Source organism: Dendrobates tinctorius, unplaced genomic scaffold, assembly GCF_039654945.1.
Source record: "Dendrobates tinctorius isolate UK_male_01 unplaced genomic scaffold, ASM3965494v1 ptg000013l, whole genome shotgun sequence".
NCBI classification, from domain to species: Eukaryota; Metazoa; Chordata; class Amphibia; order Anura; family Dendrobatidae; genus Dendrobates; species Dendrobates tinctorius.
The window spans coordinates 5,022,225-5,050,185 of record NW_027361681.1 but is presented as its reverse complement, the minus strand read 5'-3'; the positions used below and the strand labels follow the sequence as shown (position 1 = coordinate 5,050,185).

Genomic DNA, 27,961 nt, shown 5'->3' with positions numbered 1-27,961 from the left:
GGACCCATGGCAGGAGCTGGCCGTGTATGGCAGAGAACATCAAGTCTGGCTGTTAGGCCCCATAGGTGTCATGGTCAATAGCAACTGCAGAATCTAAGGGAACAGAGAAGGTACCCAATTGCAGCTAGCAGTGCTCGGACAGTCTGCCACAAGAGGTGGGGGAGGGGAGTATTTGTGAGGATGCCCAATTGGCTCTAATCTTTATTTTCTGAAAGTCTGAGCAACATGAAAAAAAAGAATCAAGATGGCAATAAAACTTACACATTTTTTTAAAAGTCTAAGTGATTTATTACAAGACATAGTTAGAAGCCCCCTCCTAGCATTGTGAGAACCCCCCTCCTAGCATACATAGAACCCCCCTCCTAGCATAGTTAGAAGCCCCCCTCCTAGCAGAGTTAGAAGCCCCCCTCCTAGCAGAGTTAGAAGCCAACCTCCTAGCATAGTTAGAAGCCCCCCCTTCTAGCATAGTTAGAAGCCCCCCCTTCTAGCATAGTTAGAAGCCCCCCTCCTAGCATAGTTAGAAGCCCCCCTCCTAGCATAGTTAGAAGCCCCCCTCCTAGCATAGTTAGAAGCCCCCCTCCTAGCATAGTTAGAAGCCCCCCTCCTAGCATAGTTAGAAGCTCCCCTCCTAGCATAGTTAGAAGCTCCCCTCCTAGCATAGTTAGAAGCTCCCCTCCTAGCATAGTTAGAAGCTCCCCTCCTAGCATAGTTAGAAGCTCCCCTCCTAGCATAGTTAGAAGCTCCCCTCCTAGCATAGTTAGAAGCCCCCCTTCCTAGCATAGTTAGAAGCTCCCTTCCTAGCAGAGTTAGAAGCTCCCCTCCTAGCAGAGTTAGAAGCTCCCCTCCTAGCAGAGTTAGAAGCTCCCCTCCTAGCAGAGTTAGAAGCCCCCCTCCTAGCATAGATAGAAGCCCCCCTCCTAGCATAGATAGAAGCCCCCCTCCTAGCATAGATAGAAGCCCCCCTTCTAGCATAGTTAGAAGCCCCCCTCCTAGAATAGTTAGAAGCCCCCCTCCTAGAATAGTTAGAAGCCCCCCCCCTAGCATAGTTAGAAGCTCCCCTCCTAGCAGAGTTAGAAGCCCCCCTCCTAGCAGAGTTAGAAGCCCCCCTCCTAGCAGAGTTAGAAGCTCCCCTCCTAGCAGAGTTAGAAGCTCCCCTCCTTGCAGAGTTAGAAGCCCCCCTCCTAGCAGAGTTAGAAGCCCCCCTCCTAGCAGAGTTAGAAGCCCCCCTCCTAGCAGAGTTAGAAGCCCCCCTTCTAGCATAGTTAGAAGCCCCCCCTTCTAGCATAGTTAGAAGCCCCCCTCCTAGCATAGTTAGAAGCTCCCCTCCTAGCATAGTTAGAAGCTCCCCTCCTAGCATAGTTAGAAGCTCCCCTCCTAGCATAGTTAGAAGCCCCCCTCCTAGCAGAGTTAGAAGCCCCCCTCCTAGCAGAGTTAGAAGCCCCCCCTAGCATAGTTAGAAGCTCCCCTCCTAGCATAGTTAGAAGCCCCCCTCCTAGCAGAGTTAGAAGCCCCCCTTCCTAGCATAGTTAGAAGCCCCCCTTCCTAGCATAGTTAGAAGCTCCCCTCCTAGCATAGTTAGAAGCTCCCCTCCTAGCAGAGTTAGAAGCCCCCCTCCTAGCATAGATAGAAGCCCCCCCTCCTAGCATAGATAGAAGCCCCCCCTCCTAGCATAGTTAGAAGCCCCGTCCTAGCTTTTACTTAGAGATACCTGAGGTAGAACTTTAAAGCACTGGTAATGGTTTTAATGTCCCAATCACTGGTCATTAAGTCCACATTTCCAGGACATTTGGGATCTACAAAAAAAAAAAAGTTACATGTAAGAACTTCATTCCTGTAAGTAAAAGAAAAAAACTGCATTTCGGATAAAGGCAGAAATAATCCAGTCCCCGAACCACAATCCCTGGATTCATCTTTGGGACTAAAGTCTTGATGTGACAGGTTAAGGTAACGTTCACACGTTGCGTTTTTGCAGCATTCTTGTTAGCTGCTTTCTTTATGCAAATTTTCAGCTGCGTTTCACAATTCCAGCAGAGTCTACGATATTTCAGAAATCGCATGCACACACTGTTTTTTTTTTCCCTGACTGTTTTGTCAAAGAGCTGCATTTTTGCGTTTTTCACCCATTGAAAGCAAAGGGTGGCGAAAAAAACGCTGTAAAAAAATGCAGGAATCAGGTTTTGCTGCATTTTTGGTGCCCAAAGCTGATGAAGGTGAATCAGATTATTTTTTTATGCACTAAACTTCATCAGAATACAGAAAAGACAAATGGACCCTGACGTGGGAACATAGCCTTATACAGCCAATCGCACCCTTCACCACTTGCTTTTCGCAGGGCATAGCTTACGATACGTGGATTCCTCTAGACCCTGACAAACCACAGAGTAGGTTCAGTGTCATCAGATTCATCAAAGCCGTCTCACCACCTATGGCCTCGTTATCTACAGCAAACAATCCCTGTGCAGCTGCATCATCCCAAAGTAGTTTAAAGGGTTTGGAAGCTAATCAATAATACATTACTCCATCAGATTGCACACAACACTGAAAAGGCTTCCAAAGAAAGAACATTAACGGGATTGTCAAGGTTTATCACAAGATGTGAACCTTCACATCACACGTACTGCGCACGTTGTTAGGGGGGCGAGATCAAGCTGTCATCTGACCGCAAGTAGGCACCATGCGTACTCTCAGCCACATTACGACTAGACGTGTGCGGCACTCGCTTGCACTGAGCGAGGCTGCGCACGTCTAGTCGAAAAGTGACTAGGAGTAAGCATACTGCCATCACACGAGCGCTCGATCTCACCGTCCACGCTGGCGAATCTAAACAGTGCACCGTTTGATGTTTCATTAGTCTGCAGACTTTTGAGAAAAACCTGGAAACACCTTTATATGCTCCTAAGCCCATCATGTGATATTTATAGTGGTTTGAAAAATCCACTGTATTGTAATTCATACTTGTTATGCGCCCCCTGCTACTCATTTCCCTCCCCACAGAACAATCAGCCAGCTCGCCTGGTGCAGATTCATTTTTGCTCTCCGGCACCAATAGAAGCGGTACAGTTAAGCCCCCGTTACACACTGTGATATCGCTAGCAATATCGCTGTAAAGTCACCGATTTTGTGACGTTATAGTGATATTGCTAGTGATATCGCTGCATGTGATACTTACCTCTGACCGGCTCCCCCGCTGGTTATCGCTGATCGCGCGAGAAGCTCCTGGATCATTTCTCGTCGTCAGCTTCCTGTGGCGCTTCCTGCTGTGACGACGAGCGGCGCGTGGAGCCGGGCGGGAGGATGCAGGATTGCCTCGTCTGACAGGTAAGTAGCGATCCCCGTCCCCAGCGATGTCACCGGTGAGATCTGCCTGTGTGGCAGCTCACTAGCGACCACTTAGCGATGTACCAGCGATCCTGACCGCGTCATATCGCTGGTCGGGATCGCTGGTGAGTCGCTAGGTGTAACGGTACCCTAAGACAACAGGAATGAAGAATTAACCTTTTCAAGACCCATTTATGCGCTTTTGTTTTTTTTTCCTTCTCTTTCTGACAAGAGCCATTTTTTTCTTTTCCAGTCACATAGCCGTAAGACAACTTGCTTATTCTTAGGACAAGTTGTAGCTTTGAATGACACCATTCATTTTACCAACGTATTGAATAATGTGGGGAAAAAAAGTTTCAAGTGGGGTAAAATAGTGAAAAGCGACAACTTCACCTTTTTTTTCTTCTTTTTACATTGTTAATTTTGCAGTAAAAATGACCTGGCAATAGGCTAGGCCAGATCAGTGTGATCACAAAAATAACAGAAAAATAACTTTTCTTTTTATATTTAGTGGTTACAAAAAGTCAAAACCCTGCAAGAGAAAAAACAAAATACCGTCTGTATGCGCGTTCCCAGGTTCTTAGACTTGTAACTTTTGCATTTCTCCATCCATGGACCTGTATGACAGATTATTTTTTGCAGGTTGAGCTGTAGTTTTCATTGATAGCATCTTGGAGTACGTGTGATATTTTAATTGTTTTTTTTCTTGTATTTTTTGAGAGAAGTGCAGCCAATGGAAAATGGAAATTCTGACGTGTGATACAGTTCAACTTTCAATCATTTTTATATGTTGATAGATCCAGCTTTTGTGAACACAAAGATACCAGATATATCTATTTATATAATTGCCTTGTAATGTTTTCATTTCCTGTTCTGTCCAGATGTCACCGTATCCCAGAATTCAAAGCGGAGGAAGTTCACCGACTGCCATACTGGGACACACAAGTGATGGGTGTCTCAATATGGAAACTGCTGCTGGTACCAACCTATTGTGCGGTACCACCAGCGGAACACTGCTGCACCACAAACACACACACACACTATAGGTCGTACGCATCACACATTCACACACTCACTCACACTCAAACACAGCCTCTTGTGCGGTACCACCAGCGGAACACCGTCGCACTGCGCCTGCACGTACTCTGCGCAGGCGCAGTGAATCATTCGACTGTTCCCGGCGGCAAATGTGCGACGTGTCTACAGGCAGAGGAAGCCAGTCACAATAAAGGGGTTTTCGCACGAACAAAAGTGCATTTTAAAAATTCTGTGTCTGACCGTGTACGGAGCATACCACATCTCCAGGGCAGGGGAGGAAGCAAAAGTCAATCCTGACATTATGGGATCACAGAGGATTCATTTTGTGAGGTAAAATAATTGTTGACTGTTTTTAAACAATATTTTACCTCACAAAATGTATCCTCTGCGATCTCCTGCTGTAATGTCAGTATTGTCTTTTGCTTCCTCCCCTGCCCAGGAGATGTGTATGTTCTGTACATGGTCAGACACAGGGGTGAGAGACAGAGCACAGGGGGGAGACAGCTCAAACGGAACAGCACATGAGGGGAGAACACAGCACAGGAAGGAGAGAGACAGCAGACAAGGGGGATAGCACATGGGGCGGACAGGTCAAAGAAGAGAGGACAGACGGGAGAAGTCAGCACATGGGGAAAGAGAGACTGGATAGGTTGGTGAGCATATGGGGGGGGGGGGGGGGGGGAGAGATTGTCAATGCTGCAAAGCCTGCCCCCATCGTGACATTACCGCCCTCCCAATACGATAGCATCGGGCCTCCATCTAGTTTATATATATGTATATACAGTAAATGTTTTCAAATTCTTTCATTTTTAATTTCTTTATACTGGAATGAGGAAAAGGGGGAGGTTTAGGCTGTGTGCCCACGTAAGCGTTTTTGAAGCGTTTGTCCCGGTCAACACGCTTCAAAAACGCTTAAAAGAAGCATCCCATTTATTTTAAATGAATTCCACACTTTTTGTGCACATTGATGCGTTTTTTTTCTGCTCAAAAAACGCTTAGCGGCCAAAAACTCAGCATGCGCATTAATTTTGCGGAAAAGTCATCAAAAACGCACAGAAAACGCGCGGAAATAAAACGCACATTTTCTGGGAAGGTGTCCGGTTTTGAAGCAGAAATTTTCTGCATACGTGGGCACATAGAATTAAACCTTTATGCAGACTGCATTTAATTTTATTTTTTTAAAATTTTTCTTTATTTTTCATTCTCTTGGCAATGGCCACGTTTACATTGCATACATAATTCTGCACTGAGATTGAACCAGAATAGCACATACTGGGAATTATTTTCCATGCTGTCCATCAGTCCATGTGGAAAATTGGCCATGAGGACCGGCACAGTGGCTTTAAAGGGTTGATGTGCAGTCCGTGGCGCAAATGGCCATCAGAAGTACCAATTATCCACATATCTGAACGAGTCCCTGGGGCACATGAACCTGCCATAATTTGATGTCTCACACTATGCACAGCACTACCAGAGTAGTGCTGTGCATAGTGTACATGCTGGGCTTCACAGGAGCACCAAGAAAGCAGCCATGGGGGCCTTCAGCAGAATCTGGCGACATGTCTGTTGCTGCACTGGTCTCTGCTGACAGGCTGCAGCGGTACGTGCCTGAGCTGTGGAATTAGGGGCAGGAGCCCTGTGGGCAGTCCGTATATTGTGGGAGGTCAGCACATGCGATCTGTGCACAGCCCATGTTTCACAGATGTCTGATTTTGTGAAACATTTTATGCTGGAATTTGTTGGGTTTTTTTTCTACGAATACTAAGGTATTTAGCTGACTTATTAATCGTCCAATTCTCCGGGGCACAGTGATACACTGTGTAATATAGCAGGGAGGATGAAGACGATTGTAGCCGAGATGTATCCCCCTCCATTAGCTTTAGATGCAGCCTCTGTACACAAGCGCTAATAATCCGGGTACAAAAGTGTTGGGGAAGAGGACTCTTACCCAAAAGGGTTGGGAGAGAAGGAGCTTATTTTCCATTTTCTTATATTTCCCTATTCTGTCCATATTATGAGGTAATGTCTTCCCTAGTAGCTTGTGCCAGCAGGGAACACATTACTGATCAGTTTCCTGCCGCCTCCTTACACAGATAACAGAGATCTGACTGTAACAGGCCAGTGATCTGTATGGAAAGAAATGCAGAGAAAATCGCTTCCAAGCCTCCTCCACACGGGGAATCCTCGTGACTTCACAGATTTCCAAAGTAAAAAGCTCAGCTATTCTGCACTGGAGAGAACAGAACATATGAGCGCTGCACTGGAGAGCACAGCACATGTATGAGCGCTGCACTGGAGAGCACAGCACATGTATGAGCGCTGCCCTGGAGAGCACAGAACATGTATGAGCGCTGCACTGGAGAGCACAGCACATGTATGAGCGCTGCTCTGGAGAGCACAGCACATGTATGAGCGCTGCACTGGAGAGCACAGCACATGTATGAGCGCTGCACTGGAGAGCACAGAACATGTATGAGCGCTGCACTGGAGAGCACAGCACATGTATGAGCGCTGCTCTGGAGAGCACAGCACATGTATGAGCGCTGCACTGGAGAGCACAGCACATGTATGGGCGCTGCACTGGAGAGCACAGCACATGTATGAGCGCTGCCCTGGAGAGCACAGCACATGTATGAGCGCTGCACTGGAGAGCACAGCACATGTATGAGCGCTGCACTGGAGAGCACAGCACATGTATGAGCGCTGCACTGGAGAGCACAGCACATGTATGAGCGCTGCACTGGAGAGCACAGCACATGTATGAGCGCTGCACTGGAGAGCACAGCACATGTATGAGCGCTGCACTGGAGAGCACAGCACATGTATGAGCGCTGCACTAGAGAGCACAGCACATGTATGGGCGCTGCACTGGAGAGCACAGCACATGTATGAGCGCTGCACTGGAGAGCACAGCACATGTATGAGCGCTGCACTGGAGAGCACAGCACATGTATGAGCGCTGCACTGGAGAGCACAGCACATGTATGAGCGCTGCTCTGGAGAGCACAGCACATGTATGAGCGCTGCACTGGAGAGCACAGCACATGTATGGGCGCTGCACTGGAGAGCACAGCACATGTATGAGCGCTGCACTGGAGAGCACAGAACATGTATGAGCGCTGCACTGGAGAGCACAGCACATGTATGAGCGCTGCACTGGAGAGCACAGCACATGTATGAGCGCTGCTCTGGAGAGCACAGCACATGTATGAGCGCTGCACTGGAGAGCACAGCACATGTATGAGCGCTGCACTGGAGAGCACAGCACATGTATGGGCGCTGCACTGGAGAGCACAGCACATGTATGAGCGCTGCCCTGGAGAGCACAGCACATGTATGAGCGCTGCTCTGGAGAGCACAGCACATGTATGAGCGCTGCTCTTGAGAGCACAGCACATGTATGAGCACTGCTCTGGAGAGAACAGCACATGTATGAGCGCTGCTCTGGAGAGCACAGCACATGTATGAGCGCTGCTCTGGGGGCATTGCACTGGAGAGCACAGCAAATGTATGAGCGCTGCTCTGGAGACCATAGCACAAGTATGAGCGCTGTTTTGGGGGTAGGTTCTTTTAGCCCTCTGTAACAGTACAGACCCAGCTGTGGTTGACAGTTGATCCTGCAGATCACAGTGCAGTTACACACAGCAGACGCCTGCCATTATCGAGCTCACATACATGCTGCAGGACAGAGGGGGTTAAGGAGAGGAGGCTCAGTAATTGTTCCCAGTTCTTCTGTTAGACACATTTGATAAATGAGGCTCCAGGATCTTACAGTTTACACCAGGTGACATGACCAAGGAGCCACAACGGCTTCACCAAAAACATGTGTTTGCTGCATCTTTAATACTTTCAGGAGAAACTAAACAAAGATTGGAACGAAGATTTACAGTGGGTACGGAAAGTATTCAGACCCCTTTAAATTTTTCACTCTTTTTTGAATTTACCAAATGGCTGCAATGAAACAAAGTTAATTTTTTTCTTAGTAATGTACACTCTGCACCCCATCTTGTCTGAAAAAAAACTAGAAATGTAGAAATTTTTGCAAATTTATTAAAAAAGAAAAACTGAAATATCCCATGGTCATAAGTATTCAGACCCTTTGCTCAGTATTGAGTAGAAGCACCTTTTGATCTAGTACAGCCATGAGTCTTCTTGGGAATGATGCAACAAGTCTTTCACACCTGGATTTGGGGATCCTCTGCCATTCTTCCTTGCAGATCCTCTCCAGTTCCGTCAGGATGGATGGTGAACATTGGTGGACAGCCATTTTCAGGTCTCTCCAGAGATGGTCAATTGGGCTTAGGTCAGGGCTCCGGCTGCGCCGGTCAATAATGGTCACAGAGTTGTTCTGAAGCCACTTCTTTGTTATTTTAGCTGAGTGCTTAGGGTCATTGTCTTGTTGGAAGGTGAACCTTTGGCCAAGTCTGAGGTCGAGAACACTCTGGAAGAGGTCTTCATCCAGGATATCTCTGTACTTGGCCGCATTGTTTCCTTCAATTGCAATCAATCGTCTTGTCTCTGCAGCTGAAAAACACCCCCATAGCATGATGCTGTCACCACCATGTTTCACTGTTGGGATTGAATTGGGCAAGTGATGAGCAGTGCCTGGATTACTCCACACATACCACTTAGAATTATCACCAAAAGTTCTATCTTCGTCTCATCAGACCAGAGAATCTTATTTCTCAGTCTGGGAGTCCTTCATGTGTTTTTTTTAGCAAACTCTACGTGGACTTTCATATGTCTTGCACTGAGGAGAGGCTTCCGCTAGGCCACTCTGCCATAAAGGCCTGACTGGTGCAGGGCTGCAGTCATAGCTGACTTTGTGTAACTTTCTCCCATCTCCCTACTGCATCTGTGGAGCACAGCCACAGTGATCTTGTGGTTCTTTTTTATCTCTCTCACCAAGGCTCTTCTCCTACGATTGCTCAGTTTGGCTGGACGGCCAGGTCTAGGAAGACTTCTGGTGGTCCCAAACTTCATCCATTTAAGGATATGGAGGCCACTGTGCTCTTAGGAACCTTGATTACTATACACCAAAAAGCGTGAGCTCAATTATATATATGCCATCATAAAGCAAAAAACACGTTAGCAACAATAACGCTTTACATGAGTGATTAAGTGAATAAAGTTTATTGTTTACAGTCAATAAAATCAGAACAACAAGGATTCATAAAAAGAATAACATACTAATGGGGAATGACACAGTACAGGAGAAAAATGGTGGGTATGGCTAAATATGGCAAAATATACAATGCATAAATACAGGGGCATAGTATTACAATTTAAAAAGTGCATGTGCTCATATCAAATGCATACAGCAAAAATATATATACAAATAGATGTTATATATGGTTTACTGTTTTTTTTTTCTATATATGCTTACCTGCTTTAGCCATAGTGTATTCCGGAGGCCCTAATACTAAGTGGTATTATGCTTATATGATTTGTTTACTTTTCTACTTATTACACTTGTGCCTTTTGGTTTTTCCTATGGACTAAGCAGTTTTTGTATTTTTAAATAACATCTATTTGTATATATATTTTTGCTGTATGCATTTGATATGAGCACGTGCACTTTATAAATTGCAATACTATGCCCCTGTATTTATGCATTATATATTTTGCCAAACCCACCATTTTTCTCCTATACTGTACTGTGTCATTCCCCATAAGCATTTTCTTTTTATGAATCCTTTTGGTTCTGATTTTATTGACTGTAAACAATAAACTTTATTCATTTAATGGTCACTCATGTAAAGCGTTATTTTGGCGTTTCGAACCTTGAGTACTGCAGAAATTCTTTTGTAACCTTGGCCAGATCTGTGCCTTGCCACAATTCTGTCTCTGAGCTCCTTGGCCAGTTCCTTTGACCTCATGATTCTCATTTGGTCTGACATGCACTGTGAGCTGTGAGGTCTTATATAGACAGGTGTGTGCCTTTACAAATCAAGTCCTATCAGTTTAATTAAACACAGCTGGACTCCAATGTAGGAGTAGAACCATCTCAAGGAGGATCACAAGGAAATGGACTGCATGTGGCTTAAATATGAGCGTCAGAGCAAAGGGTCTGAATACTTATGACCATGTGATATTTCAGTTTTTCTTTTTTAATAAATTTGCAAAACTTTCTATATTTCTGGGGTTTTTTTCAGTCAAGATGGGGTGCGGTGTCTACATTAATGAGAAAAAAAAAATGAACATTTTGAATTTACCAAATGGCTGCAATGCAATAAAGAGTGAAAAATTTAAAGGGGTCTGAATACTTTCCGTACCCACTGTAAATTGTCAGCTGTACATTGTGTGACTTTACCATAGAACATATTCTGAGCAGTGGCTGACTAGTGATGGGGAGAGCACACAAGACATTCCTCCTCCTAGCAGAATAGTGCTCGGCCATGAATACTCCACTAGCCTTGGCATCTACAACCACCATAAGCTGTGACAGCCAGGATTTGGGTCTTATGTAGGACAATGCTGATTACTATCAATATGCAATGGAGAAGGTGATATCTGGATTTTCTTACCAAAAAAAGCATTGAGGAGTTTCTGCACCTGGATGTTACTTCCCACGGTCCTGTATACACCTTCTGAAGAGATCCCTACATGAGGAGGGAAATATCAGGATGAATGCAATTGTGAGACTTCCATCATACCGCAGCACATAGAATTACCAGCAGAAATCAGCTTATTGTAATACAATAATGTTGTGCTAAAACCATACAGGACAGCTCATTTGACAGTGAGGAAGCGTGCTCAGCAAGCCGAGAGGATAGCAAAGTAGCTTGGGGGCTGGAGGGGGACATTGCTCCTTGTGGAGACTTTGGATTTAGGGGATGCTGCTTCTCCTGCAGACTGACAGCTAGGATAGGGAGACTTCTAGGCCATACAGTGCTCCATGGGAAAAGCGGCAAACAAATAAGGTGAGAATGCAAAGATCACAAAGCTAAACATAGGAGAGAGGGGCAGTGCTTGTTCTTCATACCTGTTGCCTCCACGGCGTTTATGCACTTCCGGACAAAACGGAATCCAATTTCATTCAGCTCCACTAAAAAGAAAGAAGAATGTAAGTGATCAGCTCAACAAACATTTACTTTCAATGGGTGGTTGAAATGGGCAGTTTGGGTCAGTTCATTTGAGGAGCGGTCTGCTCCTACATCAACACGCACAGAGTCATTATGTTGATGTAGGAGCCGACTGCTCTTGAACTGGGAGCGCTATGTGAAGCGAGACCTTGCCTACAGACTAAGATTCCCCAGGCCCCTCCGCCTGCCTCCCGACTGGGACTCCCCGGGCCCCTCCGCCTGCCTCCCGACTGGGACTCCCCGGGCCCCTCCGCCTGCCTCCCGACTGGGACTCCCCGGGCCCCTCCGCCTGCCTCCCGACTGGGACTCCCCGGGCCCCTCCGCCTGCCTCCCGACTGGGACTCCACGGGCCCCTCCGCCTGCCTCCCGACTGGGACTCCACGGGCCCCTCCGCCTGCCTCCCGACTGGGACTCCACGGGCCCCTCCGCCTGCCTCCCGACTGGGACTACCCGTGCCCCTCCGCCTGCCTCCCGTCTGGGATTTCCCGGCCCCTCCGCCTGCCTCCAGTCTGGGATTTCCCGGCCCCTCCGCCTGCCTCCAGTCTGGGATTTCCCGGCCCCTCCACCTGACTCTGGTCTGGGATTTCTCGGCCCCTCCGCCTGCCTCCGGTCTGTGGGAGGGGGAAAATCACAGACAGAGAGAAGACCCCTTGTACAGTACGGCCTCTGTGCACCCTAATCTAAATAGCAGAAAACATCTAATGGTGATTGAAACAGTACAAAGCAGGGTTCTTCATCAAAGGTATCAATGTAATCAGTATTTCTGCATCATTACAGCCACGTCTGTGCTTTATATTAGAAAATTGTGCTGACAGCTTCTCTTTAAGGTGTTAATGAATCACACAAGAACATGGCTCAGTATTCAAGGGAAGGAGAGAGCTGTGGTCACTGTCCTGTAACAAGCCAAGGCCCATGCGATCAGGATGTCTCCTGTAAGGGTTTTTATCTACTGGGAGTAGAGGAGGGTTCCTATTACATGGCTACAGGCAGAGATTTGATGCATAATTTATATTACAAAGTTGTTCAATTCAGAATACAAAAACACATTTTCTGGAAACAATACACAATTAGGTGAATGTTGTAGGTTAGTGTAACTTTACTTCTACTTGCAGTCACATAACAAACTTCCCTTGCCAACATCATCACCTCCATCAGATCGCATTATACATTGTGGTTTACATCCTAGACACAAACCACAACCCAGTGCTGAGCCGATCCCCTGAAGGACACAGGCGGCCACCACCAGACCCCCTGAGTTATGAGGGGGTGCATCGATTTGAAGGTAGAAAGTTTCCCATCAATAATGAAGGACTCTGCGATATTCAACTGCTGACAGTCTCCGGGGCAGATGTGAACATTGCTTAGCACGATAAGCTGTGACAGGATAGAGGGTGTACTCACTTTCATCACGCTTTGTTATAGGACTGTGATAAATCTACAAGGAGAAAGCGAGAAAGAAAGAACAATGGAAAATCATTAGGAAAACCATCAGACTGCTGAGAGAAACGATCCTGGTAATTAAATCAACCTGTGTTGTAGCCATTACTTGTCTTTCGAAGGTCGAGACAAGGGAAGCTTTGGGTCAGGTTGTGAGATAAACTTATTGAAATACTGTGCAGAATACTTTAAATGTTAATGGTACATTATCAACACAACAGAGGAACCGGACTATAATAGTGGCTAAACGGGACAGCCGGTGAAAGCCAAAAAAAAGGGAGAAAAATCAGAAAGCCCCACCAAAAAAGTCCCAATGCATCCAAAATGGTGAATCAAGGTAGATATTTATTTAAATCAGGTGATAAACAAGGATAACAGAACACAAAATGTTAAAAACGAAAGTATAAAAACAAGGGGCGCACACCCAGAATGGATGGATCTCCAGACGAAGGCGGAAGCCGAAAGGTGTAGGGTTGGACGCCACCCTTATACAGGAGTCACTAACCGAAAGGTTTTATCGCTTACAATAGCACCACCAATGTTATAGGGTTTTTGCTCAGGCATTAATACATCTTAAACTATATGTTCTTTGCCCTGTTCTCACTGCACTTGCATTCTATATATTAAATTGCATTAATCCGATTCAGTCAAATACCTCTACATCATGGTTTATTCTTGAGTAATATTCTGTGCCAGGCGTCTCATTTTTTCCCAGTATCCAGAAGCATTATTCTTATTTGTTATACAGTTTCAGTGTCACATATCATTTGTACCTGAATTCATAATATTTCTTTTGGACACTTGTCCATCCATTCTGGGTGTGCGCCCCTTGTTTTTATACTTTGTCTTTAACATTTTCTGGTCTGTTATCCTTGTTTATCACCTAATTTACATAAATCCCTACCTTGATTCACCATTTTGAATACATTGGGACTTTTTTGCTCGGACTTTCTACTTTTTCTCCCTTCCTTGTCTTTATGTTATAATGGGTATTAGGAGCTTAGAAAGCTTCATTTCTGTACAGAGATGGGATATTGCCACTGAACAAAGCATGGTTCAGCATGGCTAAACTTTGGTCTTGGAAATGTACACAGAATAAAATAACCCATTAGTAAAAACGTATGTATGCAGGGTGACGGCTCCCGAGGACGGAGCGAAGCACTGAGAAAAGGCTGAATGAAGAAATGATCCAAGGAAGGTGGAAATGCAGAACTGCAAGAACGTCTTCCCACAATGTGCATGCACAGAACTGGCACGAGGCACTGTTTTGGGACACATGACAACTCCACTCTGCTACATCCAAGCATGTAACCACCACTTGCCTCCTGGGGCAGACTTTTCCAAAAGGTTCGCAGATTTTGAGAGCCAATGAAGACAGGATATAAGGTGAATGGTGACAGTCTTCGCACAACGAGGCAGAATATTTTAGAAGCCACCAGAAATAACATTATAAAGCCTATTTTACATGTAGTCTGGGCAACAATTTCCTAGAGTCATTACTGAAAACTAGCAGGGAATCAGCTGTGACCATTACATGGTGGATACTCTCCAAAGTAAAGGTACGGGGTGAAGGGGCACCGACGTGTGGCACAAAAAGTCACCCGTCAGTCATAGAAGTAAGAACGCAGCAAGCTGGCCAGAGAGTGATAAACGCACTTAGGATGGGGAGTATTACTCTAGAGGGTGGGCTGAATGGGGCACGTTTTAGTGTACAGAAGTAGCACCCTGCCCTTATGTTAGCAGGAACAGCTAGTTAGGATTGTAGTGTCATTCCAAGGTCTGCAAGAAAACTGGAGAAATATTTGCCAGAACCATGGAAGTTGTTTCCAGCATCCTCTAGATCCCATCTCTCTGAGCTAAAGCCATAGCTTGTCAGTGTCTAGCAATAATTCACTTACTATGGGAAAGTGATATTATACTACATATACAAGACCACAAGATGGCAGTATAGCATTTCAAATGTGGCATGAATTCCATAACCAGGTACATTATAGGGAAAGAAGTTAGAATAGTGTGATTATTCGTTTTGATTTTTTTCCATTTTACCGATAGATACACTGAGGCAATGCACTTACTTATTTTACTCCACTTATTTTATTTGCTAAAATAGCACCATCATATTCCATTTTGCTTTATAGACATGATCATCACAGTCCCCATAGGGGCTCAGAATCTACATTCCCTATCAGTATGTCTTTGTAGTGTGGGAAGAAACCCCCACAAAACACAGGGAGAACATACAAACTCCTTGCACATATTGTCCTTGGTGGGATTTGAACCCAGGACCCCAGCGCTGCACATCAACAGTGCCAACCACTGAGCCACAGTACAGTGCCAACCACTGAGCCACAGTACAGTGCCAACCACTGAGCCACGGTACAGTGCCAACCACTGAGCCACGGTACAGGGCCAACCACTGAGCCACGGTACAGGGCCAACCACTGAGCCACGGTACAGGGCCAACCACTGAGCCACGGTACAGGGCCAACCACTGAGCCACGGTACAGTGCCAACCACTGAGCCACGGTACAGGGCCAACCACTGAGCCACGGTACAGGGCCAACCACTGAGCCACGGTACAGGGCCAACCACTGAGCCACGGTACAGGGCCAACCACTGAGCCACGGTACAGTGCCAACCACTGAGCCACGGTACAGTGCCAACCACTGAGCCACGGTACAGGGCCAACCACTGAGCCACGGTACAGGGCCAACCACTGAGCCACGGTACAGGGCCAACCACTGAGCCACGGTACAGGGCCAACCACTGAGCCACGGTACAGTGCCAACCACTGAGCCACGGTACAGTGCCAACCACTGAGCCACGGTACAGTGCCAACCACTGAGCCACGGTACAGTGCCAACCACTGAGCCACGGTACAGTGCCAACCACTGAGCCACGGTACAGTGCCAACCACTGAGCCACGGTACAGTGCCAACCACTGAGCCACGGTACAGTGCCAACCACTGAGCCACGGTACAGTGCCAACCACTGAGCCACAATACAGTGCCAACCACTGAGCAAAAAAAAAAAAAAAAATAATACTTTAATGTCAACCTCTTTAATTAGATTTTGAAGAGGAGAAATAATTATTTTTTACAACATGATAGATGATTCACACTGTAATGAGTCACTTTGTGAAGTTGCATGCAGCCTTACATCACCAAGCGCACTGCCAGATGTCAGATGGAGTGGTGTAAACCAAGCCGCCACTGGACTGTTGTAGTAACTGTAGTAGCTGTAGTAACGTGCTCTGTGAATAATGGCTGTACCATCATTGTAAATACACACCTGTACTCTGTATCTCTCCCACCTCATTGTAGATTGTAAGCTCTCACAAGCAGGGTCGCTTTAATTATTGTATTGTTAACGTTGTTACTTATGACTGTTGTGTTTTGAAACTGTTAAACCGTAAAGGGCTGCAGAATATGTTGGCGCTAGATATACAAAGAGTATTATTATTATTATTATTATTATTATTATTAATAATCACACTCCTGTATATGGCACAAAAAACATATATGTGACATGCACAAGTGTGAACAAGTCGGTAAGACAATGCCCACACCACCCAATGGCTGAACCACAACAAGAGAGCACAAAATGACAAAATTTGAAAAAATACTCTGCAGTAAAAAACATATAAAAGTAATCAGCAAGTGCTGTATAACAAATACAGGGTATTTAGTCGGCACATTTTTTGCAAAAAATACACCACCAGAAGTGGTGAAGCAGCTTGGTATGTATTTTTTGCAAAAAATGTGTCGACTAAATACCCTGTATTTGTTATACAGCACTTGCTGATTACTTTTATATGTTTTTTACTGCAGAGTATTTTTTCAAATTTTGTCATTTTGTGCTCTCCTGTATATGGCAGCCTGATGGACAAGTCTGGGTTCGATAAAACCCGGGAGAACATTACCTGCCTGATTGCACGGTGCCCGCTGTCAGGCTAGTGGAGTAGGATAATACTATGGGCTTGTTTTCAGAGATTGGCCTCGACCCCTTCGTTCCAATGAAAAAAATCCTAATTCTTCAGCATAACAAGCCTTGGCCAACTGTAGCTTCCAGATGTGTGGGGATGGTTTGGGGAAGGCCCTTGTCGTTCCAAGCATGACTGTGCCCCAGCGCACCTGGCAAGGTCCATAGTGGTATGGATGGGGACGTTCAGTGTGGAACAACATGACTAGCTGCACAAAGTCTTCATCTCGTCCCCATCTAACTCTTTTGGGGTGAACTAGGGCAGAGTGTGAGCCATCCAACATCAGAATCTGACTTCACAAATTCACTTCTAAATAAAGGATCACAAATTCCCACAGACACCTCTCAGGTCTTACAGAAAGCTGTTCCAGAATAGCGGAAGCAGGACAGCTCCATAGTAATGGGCTTTGAGATGTCATAAAAGCTCCTGTAGGTGGACTGTGGAGGTGCCCCAATACATTTTATTACACAAACCACAATGAACCTACAAGTCTATGCCCCAAACCCGTCCTGATGGTGTGTGAGGTACATGGCATGGCCTTCTACTTGGGTTACACTGCAGAATCTAGAGGAGGGGACGGCCATTTCTTCTGTCCCTTACACCACACACATGGATCTGAACACACTGTGTAATTAGAAGCCATTTCCAGGTCCAAAATACAATGCAAAGTGATGGCAATTGTCAGCTACGTGACATAAAGAATCCTATCTATGGCTGCCACAGAACGAAGTTACCTACAAATGACAGACAGGACTTACAGGCAGGCCAAGCACAGCACGTACCGGTTCTTTCCCATCCATTGCCTCGATCCATAAACGTCTGTTGGTCTCAGAAGGAGCCTGTAAAGTGATTGTACCCTGCCTGAACCACAAAAAAAAGACACTGTGAATGGAAGTTGAGATAAACCATTAAATACATGTTATTTCACACATGAGGGGGATCAGTCACACTCCAACATCTCAGTGTGCCCCTATTTCAATAACGGGACCCCATTCGTCAGTGAAGGAGACGTGACCATCTATTAATTTCTGTGTGAGTCCTGCCAAGCAATGAGCAGTCTGGACTCCCATAGAAGCAAATGAAGGGAGACGTTATGCCCAGCACTCCATTCATGGGGGTGCAAACCCACTCACAACATACAGTAGGTGCAGGGTTACCAGCTAGGACTCACAGATGTCAGCGACGTTTTATGGTGTGGAAGCCTGTAGAGGTCAGCACGTATTTTACTAATGACATCGATGGCCAAAATTCAAGTAAAATATTCTATACACGATGCAAAGAACGTGTATAGAATCACTCACCTTTCATTGGTCTCTACATCGAAGCAAAATCTCTTATCAATGGAGTCACTTTTCCTTCTTGTACAAGACTTAAGAGTCAGTTCTTGGCTCGCCTACACACGGAAATGACAAACACCACAGGTCAGTGGATATCAAAGAAGCAGACAGCAAGGCAACGGTGAGAAGGGAGTGAGGAGTGACGAGATCACAAGAAGAAGAATAATAAGAGAGCGGAGGAGAACTGGTGTAAGGAGGGAAGCAAGGACCAGGGAGACCCACTGTGACCTGTCAGTGCTAATATGGGGACCAAAATGTGAAGATAAGAATAATGAGCGAATGTAGAAAAGAGAGAAAAGGACAAGAGCAGCAATGAGAAAAACAGTGCCACAAGGCGACAAAACAGAGCCAGCAATGAGGGTCTCCCTCCTGACAGATGGTGGGCCGGATTATCACACAGGCTTTCCTGGCAGGCAAACAGGATTAGACTGTCACTACACAATGGTTACGTGTGCCGTCACCACACAAACGGCTCTAATCTGCCATTCTAAAAAAGGATTTCGGATTTTGCAGGTGACTGACTATATTTAGTCCAGGACAGGTTTGTAGATTTTCACTAGTGGATCCTAGTCACATTCTAGGCTTAAAATATACAGACTTAAAGCGGTAATCCCATCTCTAAGACCCTATCCCAATATGTAGTAGTGCAATAATAATAATAATAATAATAATAATAATATTAGCAAATACCTCCAATTAGAAATTTAGTATAGTTCTTCTGATTCTCTGTCACTTACCTCATGTGCAGGTCACTGCAGTAGCTTAGGTATCCATGGTTACTGTCACTATATCACTAGGATACCTAGGTTACTGTAATGTCCTGCACATGAGGCAAGTAACATAGCTAATCTGAAGAACTATACTACATTTCTAATGGGAGGTTTTGCAAATATTATTACCGTATATACTCGCATATAAGCCGAGATTTTCAGCCCATGTTTTGGGAGATATTCATGACTTTAATGAGTGGTACCACGAGACTGCTGAAGGTAGAGCTGCCGGAGAAGTGGGGCTGCAGAGACCGCGCAAGGAGGGGGTAAGTATGTGCGATATTCACCTGACCCCGGTCCACTGCTCTGTCCTCCGCGTCCTCTGTCAGTGATGCGCCCTCTGCCTGAACGTCACTGACAGAGGGACCCGGAAGACAGCGGCGCGCAGCGATGGACCGGGAACAGGTGAATATCTCAGGTGCTGGTGCCCTGAGTCAGCAGTGACACCGTCACCTGTCCCCCATAGCGCACTGGTGTCCCCGCCTGCTCAGGACACAGGCACCTGGCTCCCAGCGATGAGAGGTGAGTATGTCATTTTTTTTTTTATTTGCTGCAGTATATGGGGCATAATATATGGAGCATCTTATGGGGCCTATTCTATAGAGCATCTAATGGGGCAGCATATGGGAGCAAAATCTATGGAGCATCTTATGGGGCAGCATATGGGGGCATAATCTATGGAGCCACAACCTTTATGGAGCAGCATATGGGGCATATTATTCTGTGGAGCATCTTATGGGGCCATTATTAATCTTTGTGCAGCATTATATGGGGCATATTTTGTATGGAGCATCTTGAACTGTATGAAGCATTATATGGGGCTCCTGATTCAATATGGATATTCAAAAACATTTAACCTACTGATGTCTCAATTAATTTTACTTTTATTGGTATCTATTTTTATTTTTGAAATTTATCCGTAGCTGCTGCATTTTCCACCCTAGGCTTATACGCAAGTCAGTAAGTTTTCCCATTTTTTTGTGGCAAAATTAGGGGGTCGGCTTATACACGAGTATATACAGTAATATTACACCTACTAAATATTGGGATAGGATCATGCAGATGGGAATACCCCTTTAAAGGAGTTGTCCAAGACTAAGATATTGAGGTCTTTTCTTTAGGACCGGTTATCGACATTATATCAGTGGGGACCCAACATAAAACACCTCCACCGATCAGCTCATACCTGGTGCTGCAGCTATTAAAAGTACATATTGTAGGGAGCTGGCAGAGCTATTCACCCCAAAATGAGCTTGGCTGCAGGACCCAAGATTGGCCACGGCGTGATGATCTTCTGGTGGCTCAGGGACCTGATGTTAGCAGATCGTGGGGATGCCGGGTGTTGGACTCCACCAATCTGATATACATGAATTACCTGTCCCGGGGTTAGATCATCAATTGACAACCTCTATTAGGAGGAGACTATCACTAGGATACAATGGATACTTGAACAAAGACATGATATTGGGAAGAGTCTTCAATATCCATCACGCAGGAGCAGGCACATCAGTGTCACGACATGTACACCTTACAGCAGTTGCAATGAATGGTAGTTAAAGGGATTTTCTCAGAAATGACAGGAATTGCATATCCACGAGAAGGGTCTTAAATGACTCATCTCTGTGACCCACAAAATCACTACAATGGGGGGCCAGATCCATGATTCTTCCTACTGGCATCTAGATGAAATGAATTAGCCATGGGTATTCAAATCCATGGCGCTACATCCATCCTAACCTCGTGTGCTGTAGTACAATGGTGGACTGGGACCAAAGTTCTAATGATAATCGATGGGGTCTCAGTGGTGGGACACCCAGTGACCAGACAGTTATCAACTGGATAGGTGACCCTCCTAATTCATGGGAGACCACCTCTAATGGTCCAAAGTCTAATAGTCCGAAGAAACCGGTATACAACAAAGATGCAGAGTGATCTTCAGACAAGAAATGTTGGGTTTTTGTGGGGGTTCAAATGACAGAGTGAAGATTACTGAGATTTTTTCCATTAAAAAATAACAGCAGTAATTTTCTATAAAATGTTGATGGGGAAAACTTGGATTACATAATATTCGGAGTATTGTCTATTGTGTCTGCCTTCAATCTTCCTGTACAGAAGCAGAATGTAACGCCGTCATGCACTGAGGCCACACACTTGGATTCGGGAATGGTTTTCAAGGTTTACCTGGCTAATAAGAAGGAGACTTTCCTGACATCAACGAGAATCGCTTTTTATGCCAAAAACAAACCACACTTACCTGTCGGGACCCTGGCTTCTGCTCCACCGCCATCATGCTTAGTATCTTTCCATCCTTCTCATATCGGCAGTAATACTTCACCCAGGTAAGGCCAAGAGCCCCTGGAAGCCATGAAGAAAGAAGTAGAGCTTACTCATCTCCTTCAGATCCTGACCCGTCCAACGAAGTCATGACAAAATGGGGTAGCAATGGTAATGTGCAGGCAATGTAAGCACATTCACCCAACTGGCACAGGAAATGGCAGAGAAGAGATTGATATGAACAGCCATAGAAGTACAAATAGGTGTGAACCTGAGCAAAGTGAAAAAACATCCCTCCCTTAGTAGGCAGACAGGAAAAGGAAAGAAGAAAGGGAAGAATGATATTTCATATCAAATCAAGACAATAACCTAGAACATTCTCACCATCTTCCCACCAGAGGCACGAATGCACTGTCTGCCCATTACTGATTTAGAGGAAATGGACAGTTATTACAGCCAGAATAGAGAAAAGCTAAGTCCCTAGGAGTATACAGGCCACATTACTTTTCTCCTGGGAGTACAGGTATCCTTCAATGGTGCTCTGTCCCTTTAGTTTACAGATCATAGGTGCATCTGTCATACGCTTCTTCAAATCTTCCAACTCTTCCCTCGTACTGCTAAAGTGGTTACGTGTCTGCGGTGGGGGAAGAGAGAGTTGTATATTAGCAGCAGCAATTTCTAAGAATGCAAAAGCCTACAAGAGAAACTAATAAGATAGTGAAGATTCACCCAACTGGGAAAGCAGAGAAGTGGAGAAGGGACCTGAGCTCCCATTTGCTTCCAAACTCCTTGAACAGCATGTCCATGCTCAACGTTCCTCCCACCTATCATCTAACTCCCTCCTTGACATCCTGCAATCTGGCTTCCGCCTCCACCACTCCACTGAAACTGCCCTGACCAAAATTACTAATGACTTACTCACAGCCAAAGCTAACAGACAGTTCTCCATCCTCCTCCTTCTTGACCTGTCCTCTGCCTTTGACACAGTTGACCACTGCCTACTGCTACAGACTCTTTCTTCCCTTGACATCAAAGACCTTGCCCTGCCCTGGATTTCCTCATACCTTTCTGACCGCACATTCAGCGTTTCCCACTCCCACACTACCTCCTCATCCCGCCCCCTCTCTGTTGGAGTCCGCCAAGGCTCTGTCCTGGGGCCCCTACTTTTTGCCATCTATACTCTTGGCCTTGGACAACTCATAAAGTCCCATGGCTTACAGTACCACCTGTATGCAGATGACACTCAGATCTACCTCTCTGGCCCAGATGTCACCTCTCTGCTGTCCAGAATCCCGGAGTGTCTATCAGCCATATCCTCCTTTTTCACTTCTCGCTTCCTAAAACTCAATGTAGTCAAAACTGAACTCATCATCTATCCTCCATCTCATGTATCTTCCCTACCCGATCTATCTATTATGGTAAACGGCATAGCGCTCTCTCCTGCACCTGAAATCCGCTGCCTCGGAGTAACTCTCGACTCTGCCCTGTCCTCCAAACCACACGTCCAATCTCTTGTCACCTCCTGTCGTCTCCAACTCAAAAATATTTCCAGAATCCATCCCTTCCTCAGTCCTCAATCTACTAAAACTCTTGTACATGCCCTAATCATCTTCCGCCTTGACTACTGCAACATACAAATCTATGAGGGGACGGTACGGAGATTTGTAGAATGATCTTTTTACACATAGGCCTGCTATGATGACAAGGGGGCATCCTCTACGTCTAGAGGCAAGAAGGTTTAATCATACTCACAGACGCGGATTCTTTACTGTAAGAGCAGTGAGACTATGGAACTCTCTGCCATATGATGCTGTAATGAGTGATTCCCTACAAAAGTACAAGGAGGCCTGGATGCCAACTTACATTCTGGAGGCTGAGCTGTAGCTGCTGTTTGTAGGGTAAGAAGTCCTGAGTCAGCTCAAAGGTCAGGCTGTTAGATGTAAAGAGACAATGCAGGAACGCCAGGACCTGAGGAGTGATGAGGAGCATTAATAGGAGACGTAGGCGTGGGCACGTCACCAGCCTTTCCCAATAAACCACGATGACGACTCTCTCGGAAGACCAGACAGACTGTTAAAGTGCTAATAATCTCGGCTTCGTGTTAAGGATTCGGTAAAACTGTGCTACAATAATTGGGGGGCGGTTAGGATTTTACTGTACAACTTACAAACGCCATTCTACAAGAAAAGAACAGAACAAGTTAAAGGGTCATATCTAGGTCAGTCTTTAAGGCTCCAACCACTGGAGGCAAAAGTACAGAAAGCGGCTGAGCGGCTCCATTTCTGTAGAGTGTTACAGGAGCCACTTGGCTTGGCCATGCTCTACCTCTGCTCGTCATAGCCTGGGCAGATATTCCAAGGCTGAAATGGGAAGAACACTTTAAAGAGGACCCGACCGCTCCCCGGAGAAATTTCCTCCTTTATAACATACTCGCATTCTTCCTTAGGGCAGATGGCCACTACCTTGCCATCACATTTTTCAGTGATGTACTTCCCCTTGTAGAATTAAAATAACAGATACATTCCCGCTCAAGCGCCATTCCAATGATGTCGTTCACGGATGGGTCAGGGATTGCATGGCAATGTTATGCCACGTGAGCCCTGCAGCCAATCAGTGACCACTAAAAGGGCTGCTGCACTCACTTCTTCCACTTGTCTAACATTTATCCAAGAGAACAAAGAGCCCAATAGTGGCCGATGGTTAGCTGCAGGGCTGACATGGCATAACATTGGCATGAGAACCATGGCTCTGTATAACCACGCCCACATTGACTGGCAGCTTTCTGTGTATACTGTGCATAGGCAGAAAGCTGCCAATCATTGGTGGGGGTGACGTTATACACAGCTCATGAATATGGAGGACTACATGGCAGCAGGATCACTAGTTCTCCAGTGATCATATCCTGCTGACAAAAAAGTGATTTTTTCAAAACTACAGCAAGCAACCCAGTAAGTGACACATCGCTGGAATCAGGGTCTCTATCTCTACATTATGCTGCTCTCAGATGAGTGGGCAAAACCCTGATGACAGATTCCATTTAAATAATAAATGAAAGGGAAGCTATTAAAAAAAAAAAAAAGCTCTAAATCATTTACCGGCTCCACAATGCTAAATTTCTTGTTCTCCTGAACCTCCTGAATTTGATAGACATATTCAAGTGAAGATTCATAGAAGTTTTGCTTCTCTTTGTCTACTTGTTGATCTGCCTATAATGAAAAAGAGACTTTAATGTATATAAATACCACCAATGTCATCTCCTTAATGTGTGACCAGTATAGCCTCCACTAGGGCACTGATATTAATGTAAAAGCGATACTATGGGATAGAAAAATCAGGTCTTATTTCTTAGAAAAGCCATGCCACCTCCGTCATCAGGCTGTGTATGAGAATGCATCTCAGTCTCTTGAACGTCAATGGAGCCATGCTGCCATAACCCAATGAGAAGGAGTAGTACCATTTTTGGAAAAAGTTAATTATTCGAATCCTGCACAACCCCAATAAATAACAATGCATGCATGTAAAATTAGGGTTGACGTGTATAATAAAAAAAAAAACAGACTGTACATACATTTTTTATCATCTAATATTCATATTAAAGTCTATAATGGATATAGAATACATTTTTTGCATTCAACTACCAAAAGCCAATACTACAAAACACTACAAGAGGAGATTCATCCTAAAGTAAACCCCTGTTCATCTAATGGCTAAACATGTGAATCCTTCCCCACCTCTTGCAGCTGTGCTTCCTTCTTCTTGGATGACAGATGCAGATGTTTATCCAGCAAGGAGTAAAACTTCTCACTGTCTCTGTCAAACTTCTTTTTTCTCTCCTAAAATGTTGGTAAATGAATAGTTATCGTTTATCTACAATTTTGATGCATAATAACATATTTTTTTTTATAGTGGATATAAAAAGTCTGCACATCTCTGTTACAATGACGTTTTTGTCAAGTGAAAAAAAAAATCATTACAAGAATAGTTTCAGAAGTTTTTCTACTGTCATCTATAATCTGTACAATCAAACTTAAATCTTTTAAAGGGTAAACTAAAATAAGACTAAAAAAATATGGTTGCATAAGTGTGAACACACTCTAATAACTGGAGATGTAGGTGACAACAATCTCCCATATACTTCATATGTCTGGCCTGTGGGGTAAGATGGCAAGATGGAAGCCTTTTCTTGCAAAGAAAAACATTCAAGCCCAGCTATGTTTTACCCAAACATTGATCCAGCCTGCCAAAAGCATGTGTGAAAACGTGTTATGGTCTGATGAGACCAAAGTTGAACTTTTTGGTCATAATTCCAAAAGGCATGTTTTGCGCAAATCCACCACTTGGCAACACAAAAAGAACATCATACCCACAGTGAGGCATAGTGGAGGCAGCATTAGGATTTGGGGCTAGCAGGAACTGGAGCTTTAGATAAGGTGAACAAAATAATAAACAGTTCCAAATATCAGTTAATTCTCCAACAAAATTGTCAAGAATTGGCTAAAAAGCACAAGGTGAAGAGGAATTCACCTTTCAAAATGACAACTATCCTAAGCATACCTTTAAAACAGCAAAAGAATGTCTTCCCCAGAAGAAGACAGAAAGAGTTTGAAAGGCCTAGTCAGAGCCCAGACCTGAATCTAATTAAAAATCTGTAGATACGCTCAGGAGATAAACTCGCAATCTGACAAATGTGGAGCACTACTGCAAGGAACAGTGTGCAAAGACTGCCAATTCTAGATGTGCCATGCTGATAGATTCCTACCCAAAAAGACTGATTGCTGTCATAAACTGAAAGTGTACTTCAACAAAAGTATTTACTTTAAGTGTGTGCATAATTATGTAACCCCATTATTTTAGTTATTTTTATTTTTTCCCTTGAATATATTTCACTTTCTTTTTCAATTGAATTTTATAGCTTACTAGCTGAAGAGCCCGGCGCTGCCCGGGCATAGTAACTAACTGTGGTTAGTTATAACAAATTATAATTATCTTCCATCCCATAGTCCCGTGCCCATATACCCATCATACATATCCACCATCCCATAGTCCCGTGCCCATATACCCATCATACATATCCTCTATCCCATAGTCCCATGCCCATATACCCATCATACATATCCTCCAACCCATAGTCCAGTGCCCATATACCCATCATACATATCCTCCATCCCATAGGCCCGTGCCCATATACTCATCATACATATCCTCCATCCCATAGTCCCGTGCCCATATACCCATCACACATCCTCCATCCCATAGTCCCATGCCCATATACCCATCATGCATATTCACTATCCCATAGTCCCATGCCCACATACCCATCATACATATCCTCCATCCTATAGGCCCGTGCCCATATACCCATCATACATATCCTCCATCCCATAGTCGAGTGCCCATATACCCATCATAAATATTCTCCATCCCATAGTCCCATGCTCATATACCCATCATACATATCCTCCATCCCATAGTCCCATGCCCATATACCCATCATACATATCCTCTATCCCATAGTCCCATGCCCATATACCCATCATACATATCCTCCAACCCATAGTCCAGTGCCCATATACCCATCATACATATCCTCCATCCCATAGGCCCGTGCCCATATACCCATCATACATATCCTCCATCCCATAGTCCCGTGCCCATATACCCATCACACATCCTCCATCCCATAGTGCCATGCCCATATACCCATCATACATATTCACTATCCCATAGTCCCATGCCCACATACCCATGATACATATCCTCCATCCCATAGGCCCGTGCCCATATACCCATCATACATATCCTCTATCCCATAGGCCCGTGCCCATATACCCATCATACATATCCTCCATCCCATAGTCCCATGCCCATATACCCATCATACATATCCTCCAACCCATAGTCCAGTGCCCATATACCCATCATACATATCCTCCATCCCATAGGCCCGTGCCCATATACCCATCATACATATCCTCCATCCCATAGTCCCGTGCCCATATAACCATCACACATCCTCCATCCCATAGTCCCATGCCCATATACCCATCATGCATATTCACTATCCCATAGTCCCATGCCCACATACCCATCATACATATCCTCCATCCCATAGGCCCGTGCCCATATACCCATCATATATATCCTCCATCCCATAGTCGAGTGCCCATATACCCATCATAAATATTCTCCATCCCATAGTCCCATGCTCATATACCCATCATACATATCCTCCATCCCATAGTCCCATGCCCATATACCCATCATGCATATTCACCATCCCATAGTCCCATGCCCACATACCCATCATACATATCTTCCATCCCATAGTCCCGTGCCCATATACCCGTCATACATATCCTCCATCCCATAGGCCCGTGCCCATATACCCATCATACATATCCTCCATCCCATAGTCGAGTGCCCATATACCCATCATACATATCTGCCATCGCATAGTCCCGTGCCCATATACCCATCACACATCCTCCATCCCATAGTCCCGTGCCCATATACCCATTATGACATCATCATCACCATGGCAACCGTTATGACAAACGTCCCCATTGCATCCCATGATGAATCAGCGTCGCCATGGCAACCATTGTGACACCATAATGAAGGGCGGGGTAGATAGGGGCAAAATTGTTTGGTGAATTGGAACGCGTGGGGTTAAAATTTCGCCTCACAACATAGCTTAGGACACTCTTGGTGTCCAGACGT

General features: G+C 45.1%; 1 protein-coding gene across 7 annotated transcripts in view; it reads right to left on the bottom strand.

Annotated features, from left to right (window-relative positions):
• Nucleotides 1-27,961, bottom strand: part of OPHN1 (oligophrenin 1) — a 192,235-nt gene that overhangs the window by 84,663 nt on the left and 79,611 nt on the right. For 3 of the 7 annotated variants that reach the window (XM_073558335.1, XM_073558337.1, XM_073558336.1), the window contains exons 6-17: nt 24,973-25,074; nt 24,337-24,447; nt 23,105-23,209; nt 21,746-21,875; nt 21,513-21,539; nt 21,222-21,322; nt 18,162-18,253; nt 17,619-17,721; nt 12,843-12,876; nt 11,342-11,404; nt 10,884-10,958; nt 1,709-1,793 (exon numbers count right to left, since the gene is read on the bottom strand). In XM_073558335.1, the coding sequence (XP_073414436.1) occupies nt 1,709-1,793; nt 10,884-10,958; nt 11,342-11,404; nt 12,843-12,876; nt 17,619-17,721; nt 18,162-18,253; nt 21,222-21,322; nt 21,513-21,539; nt 21,746-21,875; nt 23,105-23,209; nt 24,337-24,447; nt 24,973-25,074 (1,028 nt within the window). The remainder of the gene's footprint in view (nt 1-1,708; nt 1,794-10,883; nt 10,959-11,341; nt 11,405-12,842; nt 12,877-17,618; nt 17,722-18,161; nt 18,254-21,221; nt 21,323-21,512; nt 21,540-21,745; nt 21,876-23,104; nt 23,210-24,336; nt 24,448-24,972; nt 25,075-27,961) is intronic. The other 4 variants (XM_073558338.1, XM_073558340.1, XM_073558339.1 and 1 more) reach the window with 3 other exon arrangements.